The sequence below is a fragment of the Seriola aureovittata genome, chromosome 21, assembly GCF_021018895.1.
Source record: "Seriola aureovittata isolate HTS-2021-v1 ecotype China chromosome 21, ASM2101889v1, whole genome shotgun sequence".
In the NCBI taxonomy this organism is placed as follows: Eukaryota; Metazoa; Chordata; class Actinopteri; order Carangiformes; family Carangidae; genus Seriola; species Seriola aureovittata.
Genome location: NC_079384.1, coordinates 13,249,589 through 13,275,217, shown reverse-complemented (window position 1 = coordinate 13,275,217; position 25,629 = coordinate 13,249,589). Strand labels below are relative to the sequence as shown.

Genomic DNA, 25,629 nt, shown 5'->3' with positions numbered 1-25,629 from the left:
CCCCACTCCCTCCCTCCCCCCGCTGTTGCGCTCATCGTCACACAGGCTGTGCTGTGAAGGTGGAGAGATGTGGCGGTGGTGCATTTGCGACAATAAAAATTTTTTTTTTTTAAAAATAAAAGAAATTTGAAGGCTTGGCGGCTATGATTTAGCAGTGGCGGGCCGCCACTGCTAAATGAATGTAGAGGAAACACTGAGATGTAAAAGTGTCACAAACAGATCTATCGCTCTCTACTGTGCTTGGTCTGTCATCCCGGGATGGATGAGATTCATCTCGGTCTCAACGAGAAACAAACATAACTTGCACAGTGTCGAGTTTTTAAAGCACAATTCAATCTCAAGAGGACCAGACTGCATGACAGAGATGGGGGGTGGGGGGGGCAGTAATGTGATACTGTTTGCTCACAAAGAGTGTCACATTAGGGAGATGAAGAAAAAAAAAAACGGTAGAAAACTCAATTGGAAACCCAAAAAAAAAAAAAAAAACCTTCCAGGATTTATTTATGATCTTGTCTTTTTGCATAGTATCTAAATCACAGCATACAGACACAAGTATACTCTGTGGATAAATTGTTTTTAAGCGTCAATCTGAAAATGTTACCTAATTGCACACCGACAGCCTCGGAGCGCTTTGGAAAGGATTGAGTGCTAATGTGATGGTAATAATAATCACACCCCCGTGGCTTAATGAACTGGTCCAGCTGTGGTTGACACATCTATTTGGCCTGATCAGAACTGTCTGGTAAAGGACTTCCTCAGACACATTGCAATCTGCCAGGCCCCCAACCAGCCCAGAGTGAAACTTTCTCTTGAGAGAGAGTTATTCATCTGCCCCATGCTGAGCACTTAAAGGGCCTGCCTACAACTCTGACAGCAGGTCATCTCTTCCCCTTCTGTAGGCTGTGTGTGGCGCTATGTGCTCCCTCCTCCCTCTACACATTTACAAAACACAAACAACAACAAAAAATAGCAACCTGTTCCCCCCCTGACAGGAAGTGAAATTATATGTGAAATCGCTGCCAAGTAGCTGTATAGTTTCCAGGAACACTAAGGCCCTGTTCATATCCGTTAACATCCGTCTCATGTCATATTGTCACAAGTAGACAGCTCTAAGCACAGGTGTGAAACACCAAAACAGCGTATTAAATCAAAAGCATTTTCTGTCCAGACGATTGTTTTAGCTCCGTATCAGAAATGAACTCTGCACATACCATCAAACTTGGAAAAACACATATCACATGACCATACACTGGGCATGTGCGTGCCGGTGAAAACAGGAAACAGATTGAATACTCTGCAGTTGGGAGTTTGCAGAAAACAACATAAACATGGAACAGCATAGGCAGTTGTAGCGTTAAAATGCAGAATTTAACTGCCCAACAGCTGCTAGCAAAGACAACAAGGTCAGTAGCGCTTGTAATTTGTTATCCATGTGGCATTCACCACTGGTAACTCGTGATCGATAAGACCCAATCAGGGAGCGACCTTGGGTGTTTACGTCACCGTTGCCAAAAGGTCCAGAGTAGTGTGGACGCCAGGCATAAACTTAGCAAAAGAGATGCATTTTAAAACTAAAACGTAATGGTGTGGATGTCACCTCAGACCACATTTGGAAGTGTGAACACAAATGCATCTTGGGATCTTTTGTTTGTCTTTGCAAATCTGTATTCAGGCAAAGCAGAAGTTTGACAAAATACAAAAGAAAGTGAGATAAGCTCATTAGTTTTTGACTGCACAGGATTTCTGTGACTCAGCCTGAAAACAAAGACAACAGCACAGTGGAAGAATACTTTCACCCTCTGACCTTGACAACCTCGCCACCTTCCACCTTCATCAGCTGGCGAAGGTTCTGCTGCAGGAGGCTGGTGTTGGAGCGCCACTTCAGCAGGCCGAGTAGGTCCACTGAATAAAACAAACAAACAAAAAAAAAAACACAAACAAACAAACAAAAAAAAGTCATTACCACAATGCACAGCATTGAGTTCATCCTGCCAATTATAATACAGTGTGAAGAGATATGGAGAGGCAGCGAGAAATGACAATTAACGTTCAACATTTGAATTTAATGAGTGCTGGGGTCAGACATTTGTTAAAGGCGCCCCCACCACCACCACCCCACCCCACCCCCACACACACAAGTCAGTTTGTAAATTTCACATATACAGCGTTAGTCATTCTACGAGTTCTCTCATTTTAATCATGGAAAATGAATTCAGGCACAAGAGAATGAGTCATTATGTGATTAATCACGCTCAAGGGAGAGCTCATTCAGGCCACCTTTGGCAGGTTATCAAATTGGGAGCTTAAAAAATGCACTTGTGTCAGTTTGTTAAGGCAGTGTGTACAGCAGCTCTGTGAACATGAGTCAGACTTGTTTCAAAGACCAAAAAAAAACAGCTGTCTTTGAAAAGGTGGCAATGTAGAATGTTATGAGACTTCAGTCAGTTAAGATGCCGACTTCATCACTGGGGATATATTCAGCCTGGAAAAACAAAAGAACAACCTGGTTGACGTCATCAGGTTTATTTTGTGTTGAGCTTGGAGATTTACACATTTTTTTGTAAACTAGGCATTTATGAGTCAAGGTCAAGGAGGGTCTAACAAAATATGCCTTTAAGTTGCATTATGGGAAATCTAGGATCAGCATTTTTGAAGATTGACCCATACTAGGGTCTAAAAGTCAGGATATCTTAACCTCCACTGCGTCAGTTGTGTCCATCATGTTTTTTTTTTTTTGTTGGGGGGGGGGGGGTCATTTAAGTTTTTATTGTATTATTTATATTATTAAATTTTGGATTGTTCAAACATCATAGAAAAAGACAGACACTTCAATATAAGAAAAATGACCATGTTAAATAAAACACCATCCTACAGATGGACCATACTGTATTTACTACTACTTACTTCCCACACTGAGCATCTGCACACCTAGGTGACCTTGTACCATATTTTCCATCTCGCCTGGATTGATACTTGTGGCTTTAATGCTATGTCTTACCTTGAGCTACATCCTCCCTTCTCCTCTAGTATAAAATGTTCACTAACCTCTTGAAATGAGAAAAAACACCTTATCCTTATACAGGTCTCTAATCTTATTCAAATTCCTCTCTTTCCACAAACAAGGTTTCTTTCCTATTCTTAATACATGGATTAGTCCAAATAGAGGAGTACTCGTGTCTCTATTGGGATATACCAAGTGTCTTATGTAAGCACCCACACTCCTCTGGAGTGCTCCAAGACTGGATTACTCTGCCCACAACATTCTGTGACCAGGTCTCAACAGGTTTGAATGGGGCTGTGATTTCCTTTTTTATTTGTGTCCATCCATGTTAACTTTATGTGGCCCAGTGTGTGGCAAGCTTTGACATTTCAACTGCAACATTATAAAGTTCCAAAAGCTAGGCCGTCTTTACTTCTCTTATCATAAAGCTTCTGCATTCTGATTCTCGGTTCCTTTCCAATCGATAAATAGTCCTTCATTATCTGATTATACTGCTTCAACATCCTATAGAAACAGTCACTGGTATCATCATTGATTCAAGCGTGTCCAGAAGAATAGGGGGTGACGAAATCAGGTCTGAGGTTAAACAAAGAATGTCATCCGCATACAAAAATAATTTATGTCCTCTACCATTTTAATCCCAGCTTCTGCTCTCACTGCTGCTGCAAACGGTTTAAAAATAAAGTGAACAATAAAGTCGAAAGTGCACGTCCTTGCTTCGATCCCATTAAAGGCAAAAAAAAAAAGGAGTACGTTTGTCCATTAGGTTTATATAGGTAGTATCTAAGAGTAGGGAGTGTTGGCTTTTTAATTTAAAAAAATGACATTTGATTTATCAACTGCAAAACTAGTTTCTTAAAAAATCTGTCCATCAAATAACTGATTAATCTATGAATTTTCTCTATTATAGTCCTGTCCAGATGCAAGGCAGCAGTAGAAACTTTCATATAGCATATTTATGATGGATTATTAGCCAAGCTTGCATAGAAAGAGAAGCTAGGCTCAGGGAAACATGATGCCTGACTCACCTGACTCCAAGCATCTCTTTGTGAACTCAGGCTTTTTTTCAGGACACTCGTCTCTTGCTGCTCCCTCTCTCTGTTTGCCATGCTTGATTGGGTATGAAAGAGCCAATCAAGCATGGCAATATCTGATGGATGCCTATCATCTGCAAACCTGACAAGCTATCAGGGTTCCGTCGCAAGACCCTTTCTAAACTACCAGGGACCCCCCCACGGAGATATAAATTTGAAAATTGAGGCTTTAGCACCTCAGATAAATCATCAGGCCGCTTGGTCCCAATGGGGCACTGCTGTTAGCAGCCACACTGTCTGTAGCACATGGGACAGTGACGCAGGGTGTGTGGGAGATCAGGTTTGCCTGGGAGTTACAAAACAAAAAATGCTTTCGACAAATTATGTGCCAGAGAATGGGTGTCTTTGCAGGCAGCTGAATTTAAACAATGCTACAAAAATGGCAGATGGAGAGTGGTGTAGTAATTAATTCTGGGATAACAGGTTATATCATCACTGCACAACTGAAATGCAAAAGCCCTCACATTACCATTTCGATGTTTGTTTACAGTACATCTTGCCTGACAATTTTTGTTCATTTTTCACCAGCAAACACAGCCACTAAGTAGTCTTAATAGCTTGTTCTTTCTTCTTAATAGTAATAACCTTGTATTTGGTTCTGAAGTTTGAAATGCAGGCTTTTTGAATGACGTAAGAGCACTTTCACACGCAGTAGGTACATGAATTCTCTACTTTAAAAACATTTTCAAGGTGGGAACATGATGTTAATACATCTTCCACTAGGCCAGGTCTGCTGCCATCAGATCTCTGCATCTCCTCCAGCCGCCACTGAGTGAAGCACACTGCAAATACCCAGGGAAGAACCAGCAGCCACTTCACATAGGCTCCCAGCGCAGGGAGACCGCCTGCATAATTCTAGCTTAATTAAAAAGAGTGTTTCATCTCAGACGTGGGTCTCAGGGATGAGGTGTCATGTGTATGAAGCAAGCAGTCTGTTGCAAGGGGCATTCAAGGGCCTTTTTTTTTTTTCCTTTGCCAGAGTAAGTCTTCAGAGAAAACCTCTTGAAAGCAACCAGTTCCGAGGATATGAATGAGTTGAGGTGATGATGGAGTTTAGATACACCCAGGGCTGCAACTAGAAGATTATTTTAATTATCAATTCACACTTTATTTCTACAACTAATCGATGCATTATTTGGTTTCTAAATAGTGAAAGAAAAGACGGCTATCAGAATTTTCCAGAGCCGAAGGTAACGTTTTCAATTAGCGTGTTTTATTCGGAGCGACTGTGGCTCAGGCGGTGGAGCAAGTAGTCCACTAATGGCAGGGTTGGCAGTTTGATCCTGTCCCCCGTGTGGGGTCCGTTGGCAAGACACTAAAACCCCAAATTGCTCCTTATGGTCAAGCAGCACCTAGCATTGTCACCCACAACCATCAATGTGTGAGTATGTGAATGAGGGGGCAACTTCGCATTACCATTCTCCAACCAACAGTCCAAAGTCAACCACAAAGAAAAGAAAAAAAGTCACGCCTTTACACTTGAAAAATGGAACTAGCAAATGAATGTTTGGCATTTTTTGCTTCATGAATGATTCAAACGATTTATTGATTCACAGATGTGGTTTAGAATTCATGTCAAACAATTTAACTATTTGTCAAATAAAAGCACAGTCAGAGGGTGAGGATGTGTGTGAAATTGTAAACGAGAAGTCAGAGCAGGAGGAAATCTGAAAATGAAAATTGTGAGGAAATTGTGCAGTGAGTGAGTGAGTGAGTGAGTGAGCGAGCGAGCGAGCGAGCAGGCTAGCTTTTTGGGTGGGAGTTTTAAAGAGCTCCTAGGTTTTAATAAAGCAGACAGGCTCCCGCATAGCTTGAGATAGATTGGCTCTACGTTGCTTTATTAAAAGAACTCAAACCTTTTCCCAGAACTTTTGCGTGGGATGACATATCTGGGGGGGGGGGGCACATGCACACACACATGCACACAGACCTCTCTGTTTAATCAAACTCGGGTGTGCAGTGACGAGGCAGTCTGATCCCCAAGCAACTTTTGGTGCCTTGCAAATTACCACCACAAAGTGCCAGGTAAATATCAGTGAAGTGAAGCTGCTCCACGGAGCCGAGTCTTCTCACCAGCAACAGCACACACTGCTGCCCACCCCTCTCACACAGGGGAAAAAGAGAAAGCGTAGAGAGGAAAGGATGTGGACAAATAAAAGAGAGGGTGGTTCTGAGTGATGCCTTCCTGTGTGTTCCATCCCGTGAATCTACATATCAGTTTAGACAATGGTTTGAGCTGCACACATTACTTCCCTGTCTAGTGTAATCAGTGTGGGCAGGTTCTGCTCATGACACTGCTCCTCTGCTGACATCACCGCCCACTGAGCAGAAGCACTCATGCCTGTATTTAAACGACAACTTCAACCGCAGACTAAACTTAATAACCCTCAAAGGGAACATTACTGTAACAACACACAACGCCCCATTCTTTCACACAATAGTTGCAGCAGCACTTTGACAACAGAAATTCTCCCCCTCATCCCAGAGATCTGACCAAGGTCTGTCCTGGGGGTCTGCTGTGACCTCATTAAAGAGGCTTCATGTGTATTTGTTGTGCATGTTATCGGGGGCCACATTTAGGATGGGATCAATGAAAAATCTACTTTTTCTCCCACGCAGTTGTTCGACAGAAAAATGTTCACCACAAGGTCACGTAAGACCTCCACATTAGTATGGCAGCTGGTGGAAAGAAGACCTCTACTGAAGATCAATGTAAACAGGGAGCTTGTTGTTCATCTTCACAGCCGCCGGCAAGTGAAAATCCTGTTTCCAAAGTGTCAGCATATCAAGTTCAACAACCATGTGTTCCTCTTAAATCACACAAAAAGGTGTCGAGGTGGTTCCTTATCTGCAAAAGGCATAGCTCCTACAGTTCTGTAATGTGAGAGGAGACACAAAAGTCACAGCATCTGACTCTATAATCTTAAAAGCAAACCGACAACACGGTGCCCCTGTTGACTGATGGAGGATTGAGGTCTATTTATGCGATGCCATGGATGAATCCACAGCGAAGTTGTCAATATTCTTCCTCTCAGTACTAATAAGACTGCTCTCATTAAGTTAATTGCTGAGATTTAGGGATGCGGCAACTCTGCCAAAGCAAAGACAGACGACAAAAACCAGTCAGACATGCATACAAGTTTTAAACAAGGCCTGCAGCTTGGCCAAACTTTTTTGGGATAAAGGTGAACGGTGAAATGGTTACTCAAAGTCCCTGTTGTAAACATTCATCACAGTTTACAGACTAAACTCTTGGTTCAACTTTGATTTACCGTACTTACTTTATCTCAGGTGTGTTTGCTTTAAATTCTGCCTCCAGACACAGTGGTTTGGACAATCTGGCTGAGCAATTGTTTTGTTTATAACCTGTCCGACTGCCTGACTGTTTGACTGTCTTCCCCCATCGAGTTTGTTCGGTGATATCGCCACGTTTCTAAATCACAGTGATCTCTTCTGTGAGCAATGTTCTGCCTAACTGATTATGGACAAATTTAAGACAGATGTTGTAATAAAGTGAAGTTATCCTCTATTAAAATGACAAATTTGGAGAAGATTTGTGTTGATTTAATTGGCCATTGGCATTTAATTCGCTGTTGATCTTTTCTGGCCAGACATTCCTGAAACAGGGATTTAAATCATGATGTCGTATTTAGCACCTGAAGATGGTAAAAAAAAAAAAAAAAACAGGTTTGTAGTAGTTTCTTTTTCCAGGCTTACACAAGGATTACTCAGTGACAGCTCTGATACTGAAAACTGACTACAAAGTGCCAGAACATGCACAACATCAATTTGCTTCAACACTTCACTCCAAAGCATTTCCATTCACTCTGCCCTTATTCGACTATTTAAAATAAAAAACATGATGGCACGACGCATTTCTTATTCAAACGGGGTGTTGCTCTGGGCGAGTAAAACATTAATTTAACTTCTAGGTAAAATTAGCCTGCAGTGAATCTGTCCCATCTTCATTCTCATTCTCTTTCAGGCTGTGGCCAAAAAAAAAAAAAAAAAACCCTGAGAGGATGGAGGCAGCCTAAACTTTGACTCTAATTAAAAATGGTGACTCAGACATTGCACAACAAAAAAAACAACAAAAAAAAAAAAAAAACAAAACAAAGAAGCACAAAGCATCGGGCATCAAGTGCAGGGGGAAAGCAAAGCAGACATTTAGGATGCTTCTGTCTGTGAAATCAGAACTGGAAGCGTTTGACCACTCGCTTTTCACACGATCCACTCTCAGACAACCACAATGAGCACAGTCCGGAAATACCAACACGTCCAACATGGTTTCCAGTAATGTCTGTGGGGATTCATAAACATGTACTGGAGACCATCTTGTGATGGGATCACACCAGCTGCGACGCCCGGCAGCATGTTGACGTTTCGAACAAAATCTGTCCACAGACGTATAAACACCTGCCAAAGTACTCAAAACAGCCTCTGTGATAGTTCCCACTGCAGTTGGTGTCTCCACGACCACATTTTGCCATGATGACACACACACACGCACGCAGGCACGCGCACACACACACACACACGCACACGCACACACACACACACACACACACACACAAACACACACGCACACACACACACACGCACACACACACACACACACACACACACACACACACACACACACACACACACACACACACACACACACACACACACACAGAGACACAGACTCACAAGGTGAAAACAACACCAGCCACACTAAAAGCTGAGGGGGGAGCACAAGAGGCCAAAATCCTTAATCAATAAGCCACAGAGCAGAGATGGGGATTTCCTTAGTTTAATAAGTGTAGATCTCCTCAGCATCCTGGGAAACGGATAGACTCAAATCTACTGACTGAGGCGGACTGAAAGAGCTGAGGAAGATAAAGTAGGTTAGAGGGAGAAAGGGATGAAGGGAGAAACCTCTGAGTGAGGGCAAGTGTCCAATATGACCAGATGGAAGGAGTGAAAGACGGCAGAGGTCCCAGAGTTCTACTTTAAGTGATGTATGGTCACTGTGCATGGATAATCTGTCACGTCAGAGAGGCTGTGGCCCAAAGCTAGTTTCAAAATCAAGGGTCTACTTAGCTAAAATATTCTCAAAAATTCTCTTTCTTATGCTTTTAACAAGAAAATGTGAGAATGGTTACTCCTATGGCAACAAAGAGAGGGGGCAAAGCTGAACTACAGATGGAAAAGGGCTTTTACCGTTCTGTGTGAGCTTGGTGGAGCAGACCAGGGTGGCGATCTGGAAGGAGTCCTTGCTGATGGTGCAGTTGCCCAGGTTCTGGGTGCTTTTACCGGTGGTGGAGTAGCCCTTCTCCTCCAGCTCCAGCTTGGTGGCAGGTAGGTTCAGGTACAGGGACGAGTCCTCCATCTTCTTTGCTTCCGCCTGGTTCGCCGGGATAAGATTCAGTCAATTTATGAGCAAATGTACAATTTACAACTGAGGTAGCTGAGGGAGCTCATTCATTTTCGCAGCATAATTGAAATCCATATCTGCCATTTATGTTGTGATGAAGTGTGTGTTCTATTACTATTGAGTTTTTGGTAAGATAGATTTTCTTTGTGTATACTATCACCCAAACTTTTTTTCTGCCAGTCACACTGTGTGTGACAGTAATAACAAAACTCCTTGCGAAACAGTAACCGTGAGTGACAACGGTAATGCAAAGAATACGAGACAGAAAAATCTAATTGGGGGAATTTTTCCCACATTAACTTTTTAATTAACATAAATGGGCACCATGACGCAAAGGTATCATTATGCAAGTGATTTTAATTGGAAGGTAATTTGATTTCACTGTGGGGGTTGATGTGCACCTACTACAGAATCCTCCGTAGAAGTGGCAGTGAGGCTATTATTACAACAGCCACTAATAAGACCGGCCAATTTTTCACCTACGACTCAGCTCTGCTGCGGCCGTGTCATGAGGAGTGTGGGCAGGTACAGTAGCAAAAGATACCAGAGAGTCCCAAAAGACTGACTTTTAACCATGTTATGAGACATTTACCTTGTACACGATGAGATCATGCTCGCCGTCCCTCAGGGTCGTCCCGTCGTACCTCATCAGCTTCACAAAAGACAAGGCGAATATCTTTTCTGATTTGTCTTTTGCTGTGAGAGGAGAAAAAGGGACGCATGAGGAGGAGGACAGACAACAGCCAGAGGGGAGGAGATGTCCATGATTACTGTCATTTCCTTTGAGATACACACTTTCCTTTCCCGTGTACTTTTACTTTTTGCTAACTAAAAGTATGTGTTTATTTGATTGTGCATCTTCAAAAAATCTAAAGGGCAACATTAAAGCTTGTATAAACAGATTGCACAAGAGTAAACTGTGCAGCACGGCTGACTTTACAACAAGTCATTAACAAACTACCAGACTAATAAAACTGATAATCCCAAATGTAAATCTCAGCACTACAGGCCTAGAGTCAGCTCCTGACAAGATTTTACTGTCCCCTTCTGATGACTTTATTAACACAGTGACTGTATCTGTGCACAAGCTGCTTTAACTTTAAAGAGGCAGATACACTTTGGACGATAGATGTGAGTGAATTGTACAAGGTAAAGAGGTGAAATAATAGAAATAGTTCAATTAAAAGCTGATATATTCCGCATCTCAACACTGATTTGATCATAATATAAAAATATGTCATTTGCCTTTGAAAGAGATCATATTTGCTAACTTTAAAAGACAGGAATAATCCACTTTTTTTTTTTATTAGTAATAGTTTATTATTGATATTCAAGCATCAACGTTTGTCTGCATCATGTTAGCATATGAATTAATACTTTCACTTGATCTCAGAGCCTCAGCTGTGAACAGTTTGTATAATCCCTCTAGGGGTATTGCTATGTGCATACACATGTATATGACTGTGTTTGGGAGGGGGTGGGGGGTGTTGAGGGGAAACACGGCACAAACAAGCAGGAGAGTTATGACTTTGTCCTGTAACCAAGCATTTGGAAAGGGCCACATATATCATCATTGTGGATCAACAAGCTCGAATTTATGTGCAGGGAGTCCTGATTCATCGAAGTATCTCACGCATTCTATCTGCATAAATCCCCTCATTGGTTTGCTGCCTGCAGCCTCGCCTGTGAATAATTGCTGGGCTGGCATGAGAGGAACCAGTGGAGGGAAAACACTGTACGCATGCCACCCAGTTGAGAAAAATGTATTAGTGACTTTGTGAGGAGAGCAGAGAGCTCAAAACTCTGCAACTGGGGGAAAAGGTCACTTTCAGGACAGACGTACTTTTTTGGAGCTAATCAAAGTCAAGTTTGTGTGGAAATTCTGCTAATTTCCACCTCTGAGGTGGGCTGTCACTTGAGGTTTATGCTGAGTGTACTGTGCCACATTTTAAACCCTTTCCCACTACCCCACTCACCAGGTAGTGGCATAATGACAGATGAAACAGAAGTGAAAAGATGGCAGAGATCTCTTACAGCCGCGGCTGCATCTGTGATAGCAGCCATCAGTCTGATGAGGCCTGACAATGTTAGGGTGGTAATCTGATGCACTGTGGTAGAGGCAGCCTGATTTTCAACCCGGGGGGGGGGGGGGGGGGGGCGAGCACGTGAGCTCCAGTGGTGGCCTTGATGAGCAGTTCTGTCAGTCTGTGTTTCTAGTGAAAGTTCAGCACTAGCTAGGAGCAGTGGAGGAAGCAGGAGGGACACGGGCAGATGAAAGCAACTCTCTTCAAATGGGAGACCACCTCTGTTCTGCTTTTCTTCAGAAACCCTTCACATATAGAGAGGTTAAGCATTTCCTTACATTTCCTAGTTCCTTGTTTCAGAAAACTACAATGACTATTATTCTGCATATCTTCTACACATTGAGATGAAAATTTAAGTCTGACACATGGTGATAGGGAGGATAAACTGCATCAGCTGGCACTCTTTTTTTCTTTCATTGCTGGTGTGTGCAAATGGAGAAGCCAAATCCAGCAGAGTGGTGAATGCAACAGCTTCTACAATGTTTGCAGGCAGCCACAAATCAAAGTGGGTTCATCCTCAACTACTGAGGTAATTCAAATGCCAGAAAGTGGCCGGATGCCAAAGAGACATGCCTGCACAGATGCAGACAATCACAAACTTGGATAAAGTTAGATTCATGTGTACAGGGATTTGAATAACCATGTCTCTATGATGCCAGTACTATAGTGGTATAAACACACTCACTGACAAGAGAAATACAAGACACACACCGTACACAAATTCATATAATCCAGCCATTACACCTTTCCAACATATGTCTGTATCGCCAATTGTCGGTGACGAGTTGGCAACGTCAGCATGCCCCTGCAGTCCCAGAGTCACTTGAGGTGAGCCAGTTTCTAAAGCAACCGTTACAGCAAGATAACAGCAAGTCACAGAGTTTCAAAGGCATGCCTCGTAACAGCATTAGTCCCACGGAGAAGCAAGGTGCCAAGCATGACAAGAAGGCTCTCCAAGTGGATTATAAGACAGCGCTGAGCTCTGAGACCTGACCACTTCCTCCAAACCACCTGCATGCAGGTGAGATGCAAACTGAGCTAGAGGATTTTAGAGCTGGAGGATGACAGCAGCTGCAGATTGCTTTACTAGGGAAAAAGAAGCAGACTTTCCTCCCACTTCTGCTTGTGCCATATGAATTGAGTGTTTCGTGTGTGTATGTGTGTGTATATATATATATATATATATATATACATACATATATATATATACATACATACACACACACACACACACACACCTGTTGTGGCTCCTACAACCTCTCCAAAATACCTTTCCCTGCATCACTCCTTCTACTGGAGAGACCACCTCACCATGTGGCAGGCAGATGGGAAGGCAAGGCTGCCAGTACCAGGCTTCCCTGCCCTCTACACCCCCAAAATTAAAAAGGATGTTAAAAAACAGAAGGACGTACAACACTGGCTGCATTCAGCGAGACACTGGTCCCAATAAACAAATGAGATCCCTCAGGCATTTTTCACATCCCAGCTGTAGTCTCTGACAAGCCACTCTATGACACTGCTTTGTGCAGGGGCAGACTAATACCTCTGATTAATGTGACAAAGGGTGAGCTTCAAAGTATTTATCACCGTGCAACACATCTGCTTGGACTGGATATCTTCCATTATTATTTTTTTTTTTTTCTCTCTCTGGATAGATTAGCAGCCAATTGTGCAGCTGGTCATCAGCAAACCTGATTATTCACATGCTGACATTTGTACTCACAGTCCTGCGATGAGCGGTGGCGAAAGGTGAACCGCAAGTGGCTCCGGTTCACATCTTCAATAGGAATGGCAACCTGAGGAAAAGGGATAGACAGGGACAGTGAGACGTCCATATTCATGCAAACAGATTGTGTGATTGATTTATTATAATAATAATAACAATAATCTTGAAAAGAATTAAAAGTTGCTTATACAAGCATGTTTTGAGTAGTGTTTTAAACTGGGGTAACGATTCAACAAGCCTGATCTCCCCAGGTAGGCCATTCCAAAGTCTGGGGGCTCTAATAGAAATGCATAGTCACCTTTGGTTTTTAGCCGAGACTTTGGGACAGATAACAGAGTTTTGCCCGAGGATCTCAGGCAGTGTGTTTGGTCATAAGGGGAGAGTATTTCTGAGATATAAGAAGGTGCCAAACCGCACAGAGCCTTAAAAGTGATTCAAAGTATTTTAAAATCGATCCTAAAAGACAAAGGTAGCCAATCTAAGGAGGCTAAAATGGGTGTAATATGATCACATTTTTTGGAATCAGTTAGGAGCCTAGCTGCAGCATATTGTATATTTATATTTATCTATTGTACAAAAATATATTAAAAATAATTATAAAATAAGTAAAATAAATATATATTATAAAACAATAGCTGCCTGGATTACTGTCGTTCTATGCATTGAAGTTTCCCCACAGGCTTCATGCTAAATCGTTCTGGTGATGGAAACTTTAGTTGTGTTGTTAACAATTACATCAAAGAGTGGTTTTGTAGTGAAGGTGGGAGATAATGACTGAAATGTAAATGTAACTGAAAATGTAACTGAGAAGAACAACAAAGAGACACAGTGAGGACGTACAGGTAAAGAGAGACATACCTTTATTGTTTCGAACCAGCGTGGCTGCTTTACTTGGTAATAGATGACAGACTTGTACTCATTGATCCCCTCATCTCCAGCTCCGGGGAAGATCACATTCTAGACAAAGAGACCGGAACACATGAAACAAGTTATCAGACAACACAGCTGGTTATCTGGTTATGCTGGCTTAGCTGTAAGAAGCAAAAATCATGACGGTTGAGCTATTATGACCCTGTCAAAACATTAGCACACTCACAGCATGTGGAAAATTGACTAGCGCTTATTTTGTGAAATGTAGTCCCCGGGGCAGCAAGTCTTAATCTAGCAGAATGGCCTTTAAAAGTCTGGACGCGGTTTATGCATGAGCACCTGCCTGTTGGCTGCCAATCTCGTGAGAGCATTGTGGAAATAAGAAATAAATTAGAAATTAATTATTTAAGAAGGAGGGGCAGTGGCTCCCATGCAGGGAGAAGTGGAGGGAAGCCAGGCAAGAGGAGAAGGACCAGCTGGTGCTGATGGATCCAGCCATGTAAATTGGTCTGCCTAGCGGGTCCCCTGAGTTTCTACAATGGATCAGGGTGCGTATGTAAAATACTGTTCGCCGTACCGGGGGGATCTACCAGGAGTGATGGAGCGACAGGGGGATGGCACACATGCCTTGTTTTCTATCAATCTGCGCACAGCCAGCCTACCTCTTTCCTCCCACTATTGCAGCTGACTCCCTGGCCTGCTAGTGCACCGCTGCTGAAATACTCCAACACTAATGGTTTCTGACAACCAGCAATTATGAGGAATAACAGGCCCTGTCTCCCCCCAGAGCAGATCTGGGGTGGGGGGGGGTGGGGGGGTGGGGGGGCAGGTGCTAGCTCCTGCAACTCTGCCCCTTCACTAAGCGGCCAGGATTCATGACAGTTCCAGATTCTGAAGAGACGAAATGGGGGAAAGTGGATGAGGTCTAGCTGCAGGTCAGAAGGGTTTGTGGGGGTTTGCCAAGGTGACGAGAAGTCGCTGTACAGACTCACTACGCAACTTAAAAAACCCTTTTCGAGACAGAGCAAGGATGACAAAATCCAGAGACAAGAAGAGACCAGAGAGACAGAGATAAAAGGACAGAGAAGAATGGAGGGGATAATAAGGTTGAGACAAAAAGAGAAACATCCAGACAGAAAGCCAGAGAAAATAAAACTTGCAAAGTTGCCCTATTATAAAACTTCCCTCACTGTGAGTACTCTTTTTCCTTTACTTTCCATTTTACTAATTTTCAGTGCCTAGTGTGTGGAGGGCTCTTTATTCTATTGCATAAATAGCTTTTTTTGTTTTAAGCTGTGACTCCAAGCTAGAGTTCAGGTGAATTACAGAGAAAGGTTCTTTCATCTAAGATCATATCGAGCTTCAGACATTAAAGTGACAGACAGGAAGTGGCTGTGCCTCCCATGTCAGAGACAGAATTTCCTTCCAGCCAGTTAAAATCCAGGAAGGAAGTGAGAGAATTTAACCAATTAGCACTGATCCCTGGAGAACTGAAGAGATTTGACTGAGCATTTCTGTGAAGAGCTGCAAGACGAGACGTTGAAGGGAGCTCCAGCACCACAATGATAACCTGATCATGACGCTCATAGATGCGATCAGAGTCTTGATCACTGTTGACCGCTGTCATTGATTCCAATCATTACATCTCCTCAAGGCTCTGACAGCCCTGAATACAGATACACAGTGATAGGTTCTACTGATGCCGACTGAGTACGGTCAGGCAGTGAACCTGCTGAAGTGAACTGTGACCGGCCACTGAGTATCACAAACTGTTGTGTACTTAATGTTCACACCGTGTCTTGTTTACAAATGTTGTTAATTTTATGATGGATATTAGTCAGGCAAAGTTCCTTTTTACAGCTGTTTGTGTTTAGATATTAAACACTGATTCATCTTGTTTGTTTTTTTTTGTTTTTTTGCATTCATACTCACCAGTATTCATTTTACTGTAGGTGAGAAGTTATTCACAACATGTTCTGTTAATACATTGTATTAGATCACAACTTCTGTTTTTAACTTCAGCTTTTCATCTGTTTTTGTAGCGGAAACTATACTATAAAACAAACTGCATGTGCGACATCCAAAAATAATCACAATGAGACATCTTGTCGAGCGATGATGCAACCGACCCTTACACTTCCTCAGCCTGCTGGGCCAAATCATTGACGAAGTCTCTCAATCTAAGACTAATGTGTGTAATTGAGGCAGCCCTGGGTAAGAGCGTTGTCCTCTGATTCGCTGGTTGCAGGAGGCCTCCCCACTTCATCAGCCCCTGTAACTTCCACTCTCACTCCATATACTATACTGAGTGTGGACATAGTAGCATTATATCTGTATGAAAACTAATACAAGAGTTACTAACAAATACAAGCACTACTTACTGTGCCCCTCAAAAACCAGAGAACTGAAAATTGACTGACACGTGAGCACACACTCCCACAGACACACACCTCCTGCCCCACTTCCTCCCACATACTCCTCATGTCCAGCTCTTCTACACCTCTCATATGCCCCATTAACTGATTGGCCTCTGCAGAAGGAGAGGTAAAGTCAAGCAGGGGGGTGACAATGATTAAACATCAGAGAGAGAGGGGTCACTGGCTGGAAACTCTGGATGAAACAAAAGCTTTATTAGGACATTAGACTCTGACGGGTTGGCACATGATGAAAAAGTCAGAAGCGAGGATCCATTAAACGTTCTCTCTCTTTGTGGCCACCGTATTGATTTGATTTTGTTTGGGTCTTTCTGGTTTGAGTTTCTAGTGACATGGTGTTAAGCTGCAATCCGGGCTGTTAGACTTTACTATGACTGAAATTAGAATGATTAACTGATGACCGCCACCGAAATATAATTAACTGAGCTCTGCATCAAGGGGTGCAAATTTCACCCAAATAAATTTGCAACCTTTTGAGACAGATTGCTGGCAAACAAATAGACAGGGGAGAAAATGATCCTTCTAACTTCATTAGCAAAGGTAATTATACCAGAAGGGAAATGCTGATTTCACATCTTCCATCACTTGCAGCTGTCAAACTCTGCTGCCCACGTCGCCTGTTCGCACGCTTAAGTCTGTAACTGACTCTGACAATGATAAAGGTTGATTCCCCGCAGTGGTGAGCCAAATTTTAAGCTAGTCAATCAACCACAAAGCACCAACATTGCAGTCTGTCATTTTTTGACAGGTGGCAAAGGAATGCAGTCTGGCCTGTGTATCGCACTGTTTTATAGGACTCCTGGTCAGTTAAGCGGTGTGCTGAGCTGTGCGGGATTAAAGAAAGCCCGGTAAATCACAGACTGTCTGAGAGAGCGATTGGCTACAGCACTTTGTGTCCTGAATGCTGAGAATGAGCTGACCCTGAGAAAAGAAAAATACCAAAAGAAGTGAGTTCATGTTCTTGTTTCTAAGTTGTACCTCCAGTTTCTTGCCGTCCTCGTCGTAAACAGACATGGTCACCTCAACGTTTTTGGGCGTGGTCTTGCTCCCCTTGTCAAAGTCGCCCTGAACCAGAGTCACGTAGATGTCGTTTCGCACGTCGCCTGTAGCAAACAACAGCAAATCCTCACTTTTCACAGGCTTAATAGAGTTTCAGTTCACCCTTTTTAATATATATACATGAATATTACAGAATAACTCATATCTGAGGTGGCATAAGTGGATATTTTGAACCCGACTTTATGGCTGACTTCAGTCTATTAAATAACTAAAGTCTTAATCAGACCTTAATGAACTATGATATGTTCTTTGTCTCCCTCACACTTTGTGAAATAGCAGACCGTACTTCTAAATCACTTTCTGAATGAATGAAGTGGTGAATCAATCAGGAAACTTTCAGAGACTAGCAGCCGAGGGGGAGCTTTTTAAAAAACACTCAACCTGGCATGATGATCTCAGGGAAGCCCATCTTGCGAGCCACGGCTGTCGATCGGTCCACCAGGTGAGGGAAGTCCTTCCTTATCTGATGGATGTCTCCAGGAAGCAGCTTCAGAGTCACCCACAGGCCTGGTGATGCATTTAAGGCAAAGAGGGGGCGGGACCAAGATAACGTCAGGACAAGACGACAGTGGAAAGCAAACTGCCCCAGGAAAATACTAAAAAAGAGATTTTCTATTTCGTGCTTTCCACTGTCACTTGTCAAGAGTGACATGCAACAGCTCTAGGGCAAGACGCTAAATAGAAGCTACCCTCGGGGATGTGATTAGGAAAACATAATAGAGGAAACAAGTGTGTTTACCTTGTGCCTGGTTGAAAGTGACATGTAGTAAGGTGTGTGTTACAAACTACAAAATCTGGTGACATAAAAGAAAAAGAAAAAAAAATCACTGCAGCCGCCCAAACAGTTGATGTCTGTTTGACATATATAGCACCACACTGCCTCATATAGAAGCTTTCCTTTATGCAGGATGTTCTCTTTGGCATAAACAGTACATCATAGCAACAGACAGACCTTGGCTCAAACAGAGGTGTTACTTCTGAGCACTAGCAGTGGGAGAAAAATAATATGTTTCTCCATAACAAACAAACAAAATGGGGGGGGGGGGGGGGGGTCCTTTTCCATCCCACTGCAAAATTCATGATTATGTCCTCAATGCTCCAGACTTCTTCTTTAGACACTCTTCGTTTTTATATGAGAATAAGTCACATTTATTGTAGAATATTTAAATTGTGCAGTAATTCCCAGACTTCAATAATTGGGCTTGGAAAAACTCAGAGTGTGACACTTCCGAGGAAACTCTGCGGCTCTGAATAATTCTGAAACAAAGGGCCTTTTGGGGGCATTCATGGGTCATATTTTCTATCAACTTAACACCAGTGGCTGCTCTGCTTCTCTCCTGGTTGGAAAAGCCTCTTTTCTGCAGACACTGCATGGGGTGCCAGCCACAGCTCTGTAACCACACTCACTCTTAATATTCTCTCAGGAAAAACAAAGCAGCATAGATACATACCCCTGAACAAAACTGGAAATGACTTAAAAAAAAAAAAAAAAAAAAAAAAAGCATCCAATTAGGCAGTCATCCTGTAGCGCTGCCCCTTCACAGGGCACCAAAATGAGCAGTGTTTGTGAACCCTGAAGCTTTATTCACTTTCACTTTACAAGCCCCATATTGTTATGAGTGACACATCTCTCACTAGTCTAGCCGGAAGCCTTTTGTTATGCGAGCGTGACCGAAACAGCTGCTCTCAGTGCGCTGCTGTTCATCTCAGTGTGGGCCGGAGCAGACCTGACATTTATCCAAGTACATCTTCATAGGGCATGACAATGCCATGGAGGCTGTCATGTTGCTTCTCCCCTCTCAGTGCAAATCCCTCAGACGGCTAATGTTGTTCTTCTAACCACAGATGTCAAATCGCTGATAAGATCCGGTCTCCGCACAAGACTCGCCAGCTTAATTAACAGCTGGATTACTTAGATCCTGTAGTCATGGTGATGAGTCCAACTATTTATAGTATGAGCAGTAATTTATATTGTGAGCACTTGACAAAGAATTAAGTTCTTATTAGCAAGATGAACAGTTTCTCCACCCTGCCAATATGGGGGTTCTAAAATGTTCTATGAAAGAAAATGACAGCAGCACAATAAAATGTATTTGAAGATACACTTTTCATATTCAACATTACCTTCCAACCTTAATAACAGTCTGGGCCTTCCTTATGAGGATCTCACAACATTTAGCAGAGATGGAGGATGAATAGAGAACCTTTTCTATAGAGATAACAGGACACTCACAACTCTGATACAAACATCTGTGCGTTTTTTTTTTTTTCTTTCTATTACAGTTTTGGCAGATATTGGAACTCAGCTTTGCGAGGGAGGTAATATGAGCCAAAACACTGATTTACAGGATTAAAAATAAAAAAGTGTCTGCATCATTGTTATGAGTGTGAGGCTTCCCCCTCTGTATTTGAATGTCAACCAACTCCAAAGTCGGTTCACCTCTAGAAGGGATGTCAAGAAAAACCCAACATCATGCAGTGCTGGCGATTTGGTTAAAACTATTTTGTGATCCAGGTTCGATTTTCATCAGGTCCTGACTTAGTGTAGCTGTTCTACAACATGAATAAAGCACACATCTTGTTGATAAAAGTCTGGCAGTAGTGTAGTGTAGAGTTGCCTCCTTGGCCCTGGATCTTGTGTCTGAGCTTTGCACTGTACCTTGGCCCTTGTGATTGACCTCTTTGGCGGTGATAACTTTGTTGATGACTGTCTGGAGGAAGTCGTTCTCTCCTGCCACCCTGGGTGAAAAACGGGAGATGTTCAGCTGCTTGTGGCGAATGGCGTCATCCAACGCTAGCCTGCAGTATGCACACAACAGGCAAACACCACAGAGAAGAAGAGATGGCGGAGAGAGGAGGAAGAGGAGGAGGAGGAGGAGGATGTGCGGGGCAGGAAGAGCCACAAAGTGACGGTTGTGAGGAGGGGAGTGGGATGAAAAAAGAGAGAGAGAGAGAGAGAGAGAGAGAGAGAGAGAGAGAGAGAGAGAGAGAGAGACACACCGAAGAGTGATGCGAATACCGTGACAGACACAAAGCCACTTGTTAGCAGTTAACAGTGAGGCAGGATGGGTAATGAAAGAAACACACAGAGAAATCATCGTTTAGGAAATGATGCCCAGTCAGCATTTAAAGAGCCACTGCAGCAGCGGGAAGCTTGACCTTCCCACAGTCAGTCTTGAAGTGGGAAACTTAAAATCCCAGTTAAATACATCCAGTCGCTCTGCTTTCATTGAGAAAGCAAACTAAAATATAACATATATGTACTCCATAGGGCTTCAGGTGTAGAGAGTGACACACAGAGCATAAGAAAGCAGCAGATGTGATCTGGAAAGCACCACATGTGTGGCAGCTGCGAGAGTCTGATGTGTGCGGGGACGGCATCTGCAGTGTAGGGGGCTCTGAGTAAACAGAGGAAAGAAAAAGCATGGAGGAGAAGACAGTGATGATGTCAGCGTGGAGGAAGCAGTAAGAGATCTCTGTGATTCAGACTGTCTTCTGCGCGTCCGACAAATCAAAACCAATCCGAGCAACAAAATAGAATAAGGGAGAGCAGCGGTTTGTACATTCATTGGGGGGAAAACAACACAATGTAGGAAAACAGGCACAAGACAGGTTTTCACTAGATTTGATTTGTACCAAAATGCTGAGATGGACACTGTGGGACTTTGAAAAGGTGGCCAGGGCATGATGGGAAGAGAAGTAATAATCTAATACTAAAAAAAAAAAACAAATACAAAATTGTAAAAACTTATTTTCATTGTCCACTGTCCTGATTATTTTTAGTGAATTTTTAGGGATCGTCAATCAGAACTACCATAAGCCCTAGGTGACAGTCTTGCTGGTTGTTTCCTACCCACAGCACAGAAGCCAACAATATTCAAGTTACACTGATATAAAACAGAGAGGAAATCCAGAATCCTCACATTTGAGAGGCTGCAATCAGAGAATATTTGGCATATTTGCTCAATAAATAACTTAAGCCACATCCTTATCTAAAACTGTTGTCAGTTAGTTTTGTCATCAGCTAATTGATCATTTCAGCACAACATTAAATAATCCATCATCTAAATGCAAGCTGATTTGTGTCTATACAACATATAAGAGATGAGGTCAACACTGTCTAAGACTTATAATAGAGTGTCTGGGAGGAAAAAAAAAAAAAAAACAAGAACAAAAACTTATTTCAGCAAGATTTTGATCTATCTCATCCGTTTCTGAAAGCCATTTCCATTTCTGTTTGGATGCCAGGATTCTATCCAAATTACATCACTACGTCAAACCTTCCCTAAATAGCTCCTGCACTTCCTGTCTCTTGCTGGTCTCGAAAAACAACATGCAGACTTCATCTGTGGAAATTCAGTGGCAAATATTCACACTTGGACATAAACAACCCCTTGTAGATCCTGTTCTTCTCTTCACACAGCGAGGCTCTAATTTCCATGATTTATGTTCGCAGATAAAACTGTTAAGTGAGGTGATCTGCCAGTTAAACTGGCTGAATCTGAAGCATTTCCAATTATGCAGGAAATCACGTTAAGGAAAAGGTTACTTTGGCTCTGAACGCCGTCCTACGAGAAAGGCAGCAGTTAATGAGATTGCCTTAATTGAGTCAGTGGGGAATAGGGGAGCACTACTGTCTTAAAACCCCTGCTAATCGGGTGTCAAGTATTCAGGACTAAAAAAATCTAAAATACAACCACTGCACCTCTGACATACTGTATACCAGAATAATGGCTACAAGTGTGAGAGCAGAACTGTATCAGCCCCACTATTTTATGCAACATTATCCCAAGCTTTAAGAAACTCCCTTATGTGTATATTATATGCACCCTTATGTCATTTATTTTGTTGCTGCTGAACAATGCACTTACGGCTGAAATGGGATAAAGTGCTGCTTGTCCTCATCGTCCATTTTGCCCGTTATGATGTCGGTGACATCCATTACTGTGGGAAAACAAGGAGAGGGATGTTAAAACACTCTGAAGGCCTGGAGAGTGAAGGACGGCTGCGGAAGAGACACAGATAACTACATGGTAAAGCCACATCAGGGGTGAGGGCAGATCCAGCTGACCTCAGCTCGTCTTCGCTTCGTCCTGGTTCTTACCCATTTCACGTGACTGTCATAGTTGCCACAAAGTGGACAGGAGGGGAAGACAAATTGCTGATCTGACATCACATAAAAATTCAATGATAAATTAGATCTTTGAATGATCTTTAAGTTTCCAGGGGTATTTAGAACTGGGCCTTGATGTGCAGTCTTATTTGCCCTCCATGAAACTGCACTGAAAACAAATTGTGTAATATATAAATACTGAGTAAAGTGATCATGTTTGTGAATTGGGTGATGCCACAGTGCTAGAATAAAGACTCCTCCACTTCCAAACATATGATTCACCAAGACAAGATCTTTTTTCCTTTTCGCTGACCGTGCAAAATGAACAAAGGTTGAGGAGCCCGAGCCAAAACAGATTCTTGGATTTGTCAGTCCCGCAGGCTTCAACAGAAGTGACTGAGAGACGGAGCCAATATCTGCAGCGGTGGGTTCTGGCGTCTGCGAGTGCATTATTCTATAGGCCAGAGGTCGACCAGGTGAAGCCTTTTACGACTATGTTTCAAAAAGAGCAGGCTCTACATCATGCCATGTACAGCAGCAACGATGATTCCTTAATACAAGCCATCAAAAAGGAGGCTGTCATTTACCTTCCTTTCAAGTGGCACTGGGAGAAAGACATGAGAAGAGGGGTATAATTTTCTCTGTCGGACAACAGTGGGCAAAACGCCAATCTAATTAGTTTACGATACGCCTGGCAGCTCGCCAACAGGAGATAAATCAAACTCTAATTCTTCTTTCTACTTTAGCTGGATATCTCTGAATGTTAGCCAATACATTCATTCATCCATACACAAGACTTTGGCACAATACTTATCTTTGAACTGTAACACAAACCAGGGGATCTGTCCTCAAGGTTTACACACACATACACACGATATTCAAAGTAATACAAAGTTCGGAGATAATCTGTGTAACCTCTGACTACAGCATTACAACCCATGCCTCGTGGCTCTTTGTGGAACAGCAGGTTGTCACTGAGTCTCTGTGTAGTCTGCTTTACCTGCCACTCCAAAGGGTCTTCTTAACCCTGACGTCAGCTTCTTGGTGTTGTTGTCTCGTAGCTCCATGCGCCCCACTCTGACAATCTGACACACGAAGCTGATCTTCTCTCTTTTAAGATCCTCACTACCTAAATCCTGAGGAGGGAAAAAAATAAACTTTAGAGTCACTAAACAATAACTTCAAATCCATCTGGATTTAAAGTCATATCTGGCAACAGCCTTTTTTAAGGCCAGGGTACACAACGACAGATGGATTAATGGCACCTTCTTAGGTGAAGATGAGTTTCTGTTAGGGGAAAAAACTTTTCACCACAAACTGCTTCAGCAACATCTGTGATGGTGTCCACAGATTCATTTCCTGTGGGCAATAGCATCCAAAACTAGCAAAGAGCTCCCAGCGGGTGCATTCTGACCCTTCTGCCCTTGGGCTTCCATTAGATAGAGGTGACTGCCTTGGTAAATACATACAGCGAGCCCAGGCTCTTTCAGAGAGGGCTTAACAAATACAGGCTCTGCAAACAGGCTCCCACATGCCTCATAACATGGCTGAATAAACAGTGCGCTACCACGGGCAAAGTGTGCGCGCACACACATAAGGCAAACACACTCACTGTGAAGACCGCCCGCAGATTATGAAGCTGGTCGATGTCTTTCACAAGACCTGAACTTGACCATTTCACCAGGTAGTTTTCACTGTGAGGGAGAGATGACAGGGAAGAAAAAAAACAAAACATGACTCATCATTATAATATGTCTCAGCAAATTCTCATATTTGCATTTACAATACAGTGAATTAAAGCAATCAGATGCATTCAGTTGCATCAACTAGAATTTCCTCAGAAAGCTGCAGAAGCTTGAGTGTTAATCCAAACACCGATCCACTCGGGGAACAAAATGCACGACTGATGTTGGATGCAAACGAAAAACATTCCACAGTCGAGCTGCTCTACTTGTGATAATTTACTGTCACAGTCCTAAAAACAATAGAAAATCCCTGTGCAGCAGGCTGTGCTTGCTCTGGTTATGTTCTTGCATGGTGTGTGTGTGTGTGTGTGTGTGTGTGTGTGTGAGTTTGTACTTACTGTGATAGTTAACAGTTCTGGAAATCCTCAAACATCAAACTCTATCTAGACATATTACCTGGTTCATAAAAGACTGTGGATTCAATCTTGTGTGTGTGAAGGGCAAATTTAAACTGACTGTCTGATGACTTAATTTTACTTCACTGCATATTCATTTCATTGCTGACACTGTTGCCTTGTAGAATGACGTCAAAAGATATGGTTTATAATACTGCAAGAGAAATCTATTACAGTAAAGAGTATCTGATTTTAAGTTTTACCACTGATTTGAAAAGCATCTACATAGTGTAAGCTACAGCCAAATACAGAAGAACATAGGTGTGTGGGATGGATGTTTCCGGTTCAGACTGCATCATCTTTAAAAAATTTCCACTGGCAAAAGGTGCTTGGAAGACAGAAGAGTGAAGATGCAGCCGTTGGTTCACCTGATAAACTTGGACTCCACCGGGTCGTACAGTGACATGAGAACCTCTGCGTCCTCGCCGATCTTACACACCACATTCTTCAGAGTCACAAAGAGGGCGAAGGCTGGAGTGGAAGCAAACTTCGCTTGCCTGGTCAAATCAATATTCTGCTTCTGAGACTGTCAGAGAGAAACAGAGGTATCATGTTCAATACTAGGCATTCTTCCATAGCTTTTGTGCAAGTAGGTTCACGCCTGTGCAGTTTGAACAATGAGCAACATCAGTGCATGAAGAAAGAGACACTGTATGTAGGTGTGGCTAGTAATTGCACACCGAATTAT

General features: G+C 42.7%; 1 protein-coding gene across 2 annotated transcripts in view; it reads right to left on the bottom strand.

Moving 5' to 3' along the window:
• dock1 (dedicator of cytokinesis 1) overlaps positions 1–25,629 on the bottom strand; it is a 180,521-nt gene that overhangs the window by 130,779 nt on the left and 24,113 nt on the right. The window contains exons 8-19 of one of the 2 annotated variants that reach the window (XM_056366513.1): positions 25,310–25,467; positions 24,414–24,495; positions 23,802–23,937; positions 22,560–22,632; positions 20,348–20,487; positions 18,070–18,195; positions 17,608–17,732; positions 14,183–14,281; positions 13,322–13,394; positions 10,107–10,210; positions 9,301–9,484; positions 1,805–1,902 (exon numbers count right to left, since the gene is read on the bottom strand). In XM_056366513.1, the coding sequence (XP_056222488.1) occupies positions 1,805–1,902; positions 9,301–9,484; positions 10,107–10,210; positions 13,322–13,394; positions 14,183–14,281; positions 17,608–17,732; positions 18,070–18,195; positions 20,348–20,487; positions 22,560–22,632; positions 23,802–23,937; positions 24,414–24,495; positions 25,310–25,467 (1,398 nt within the window). The remainder of the gene's footprint in view (positions 1–1,804; positions 1,903–9,300; positions 9,485–10,106; positions 10,211–13,321; positions 13,395–14,182; positions 14,282–17,607; positions 17,733–18,069; positions 18,196–20,347; positions 20,488–22,559; positions 22,633–23,801; positions 23,938–24,413; positions 24,496–25,309; positions 25,468–25,629) is intronic. The other variant, XM_056366514.1, reaches the window with a different exon arrangement.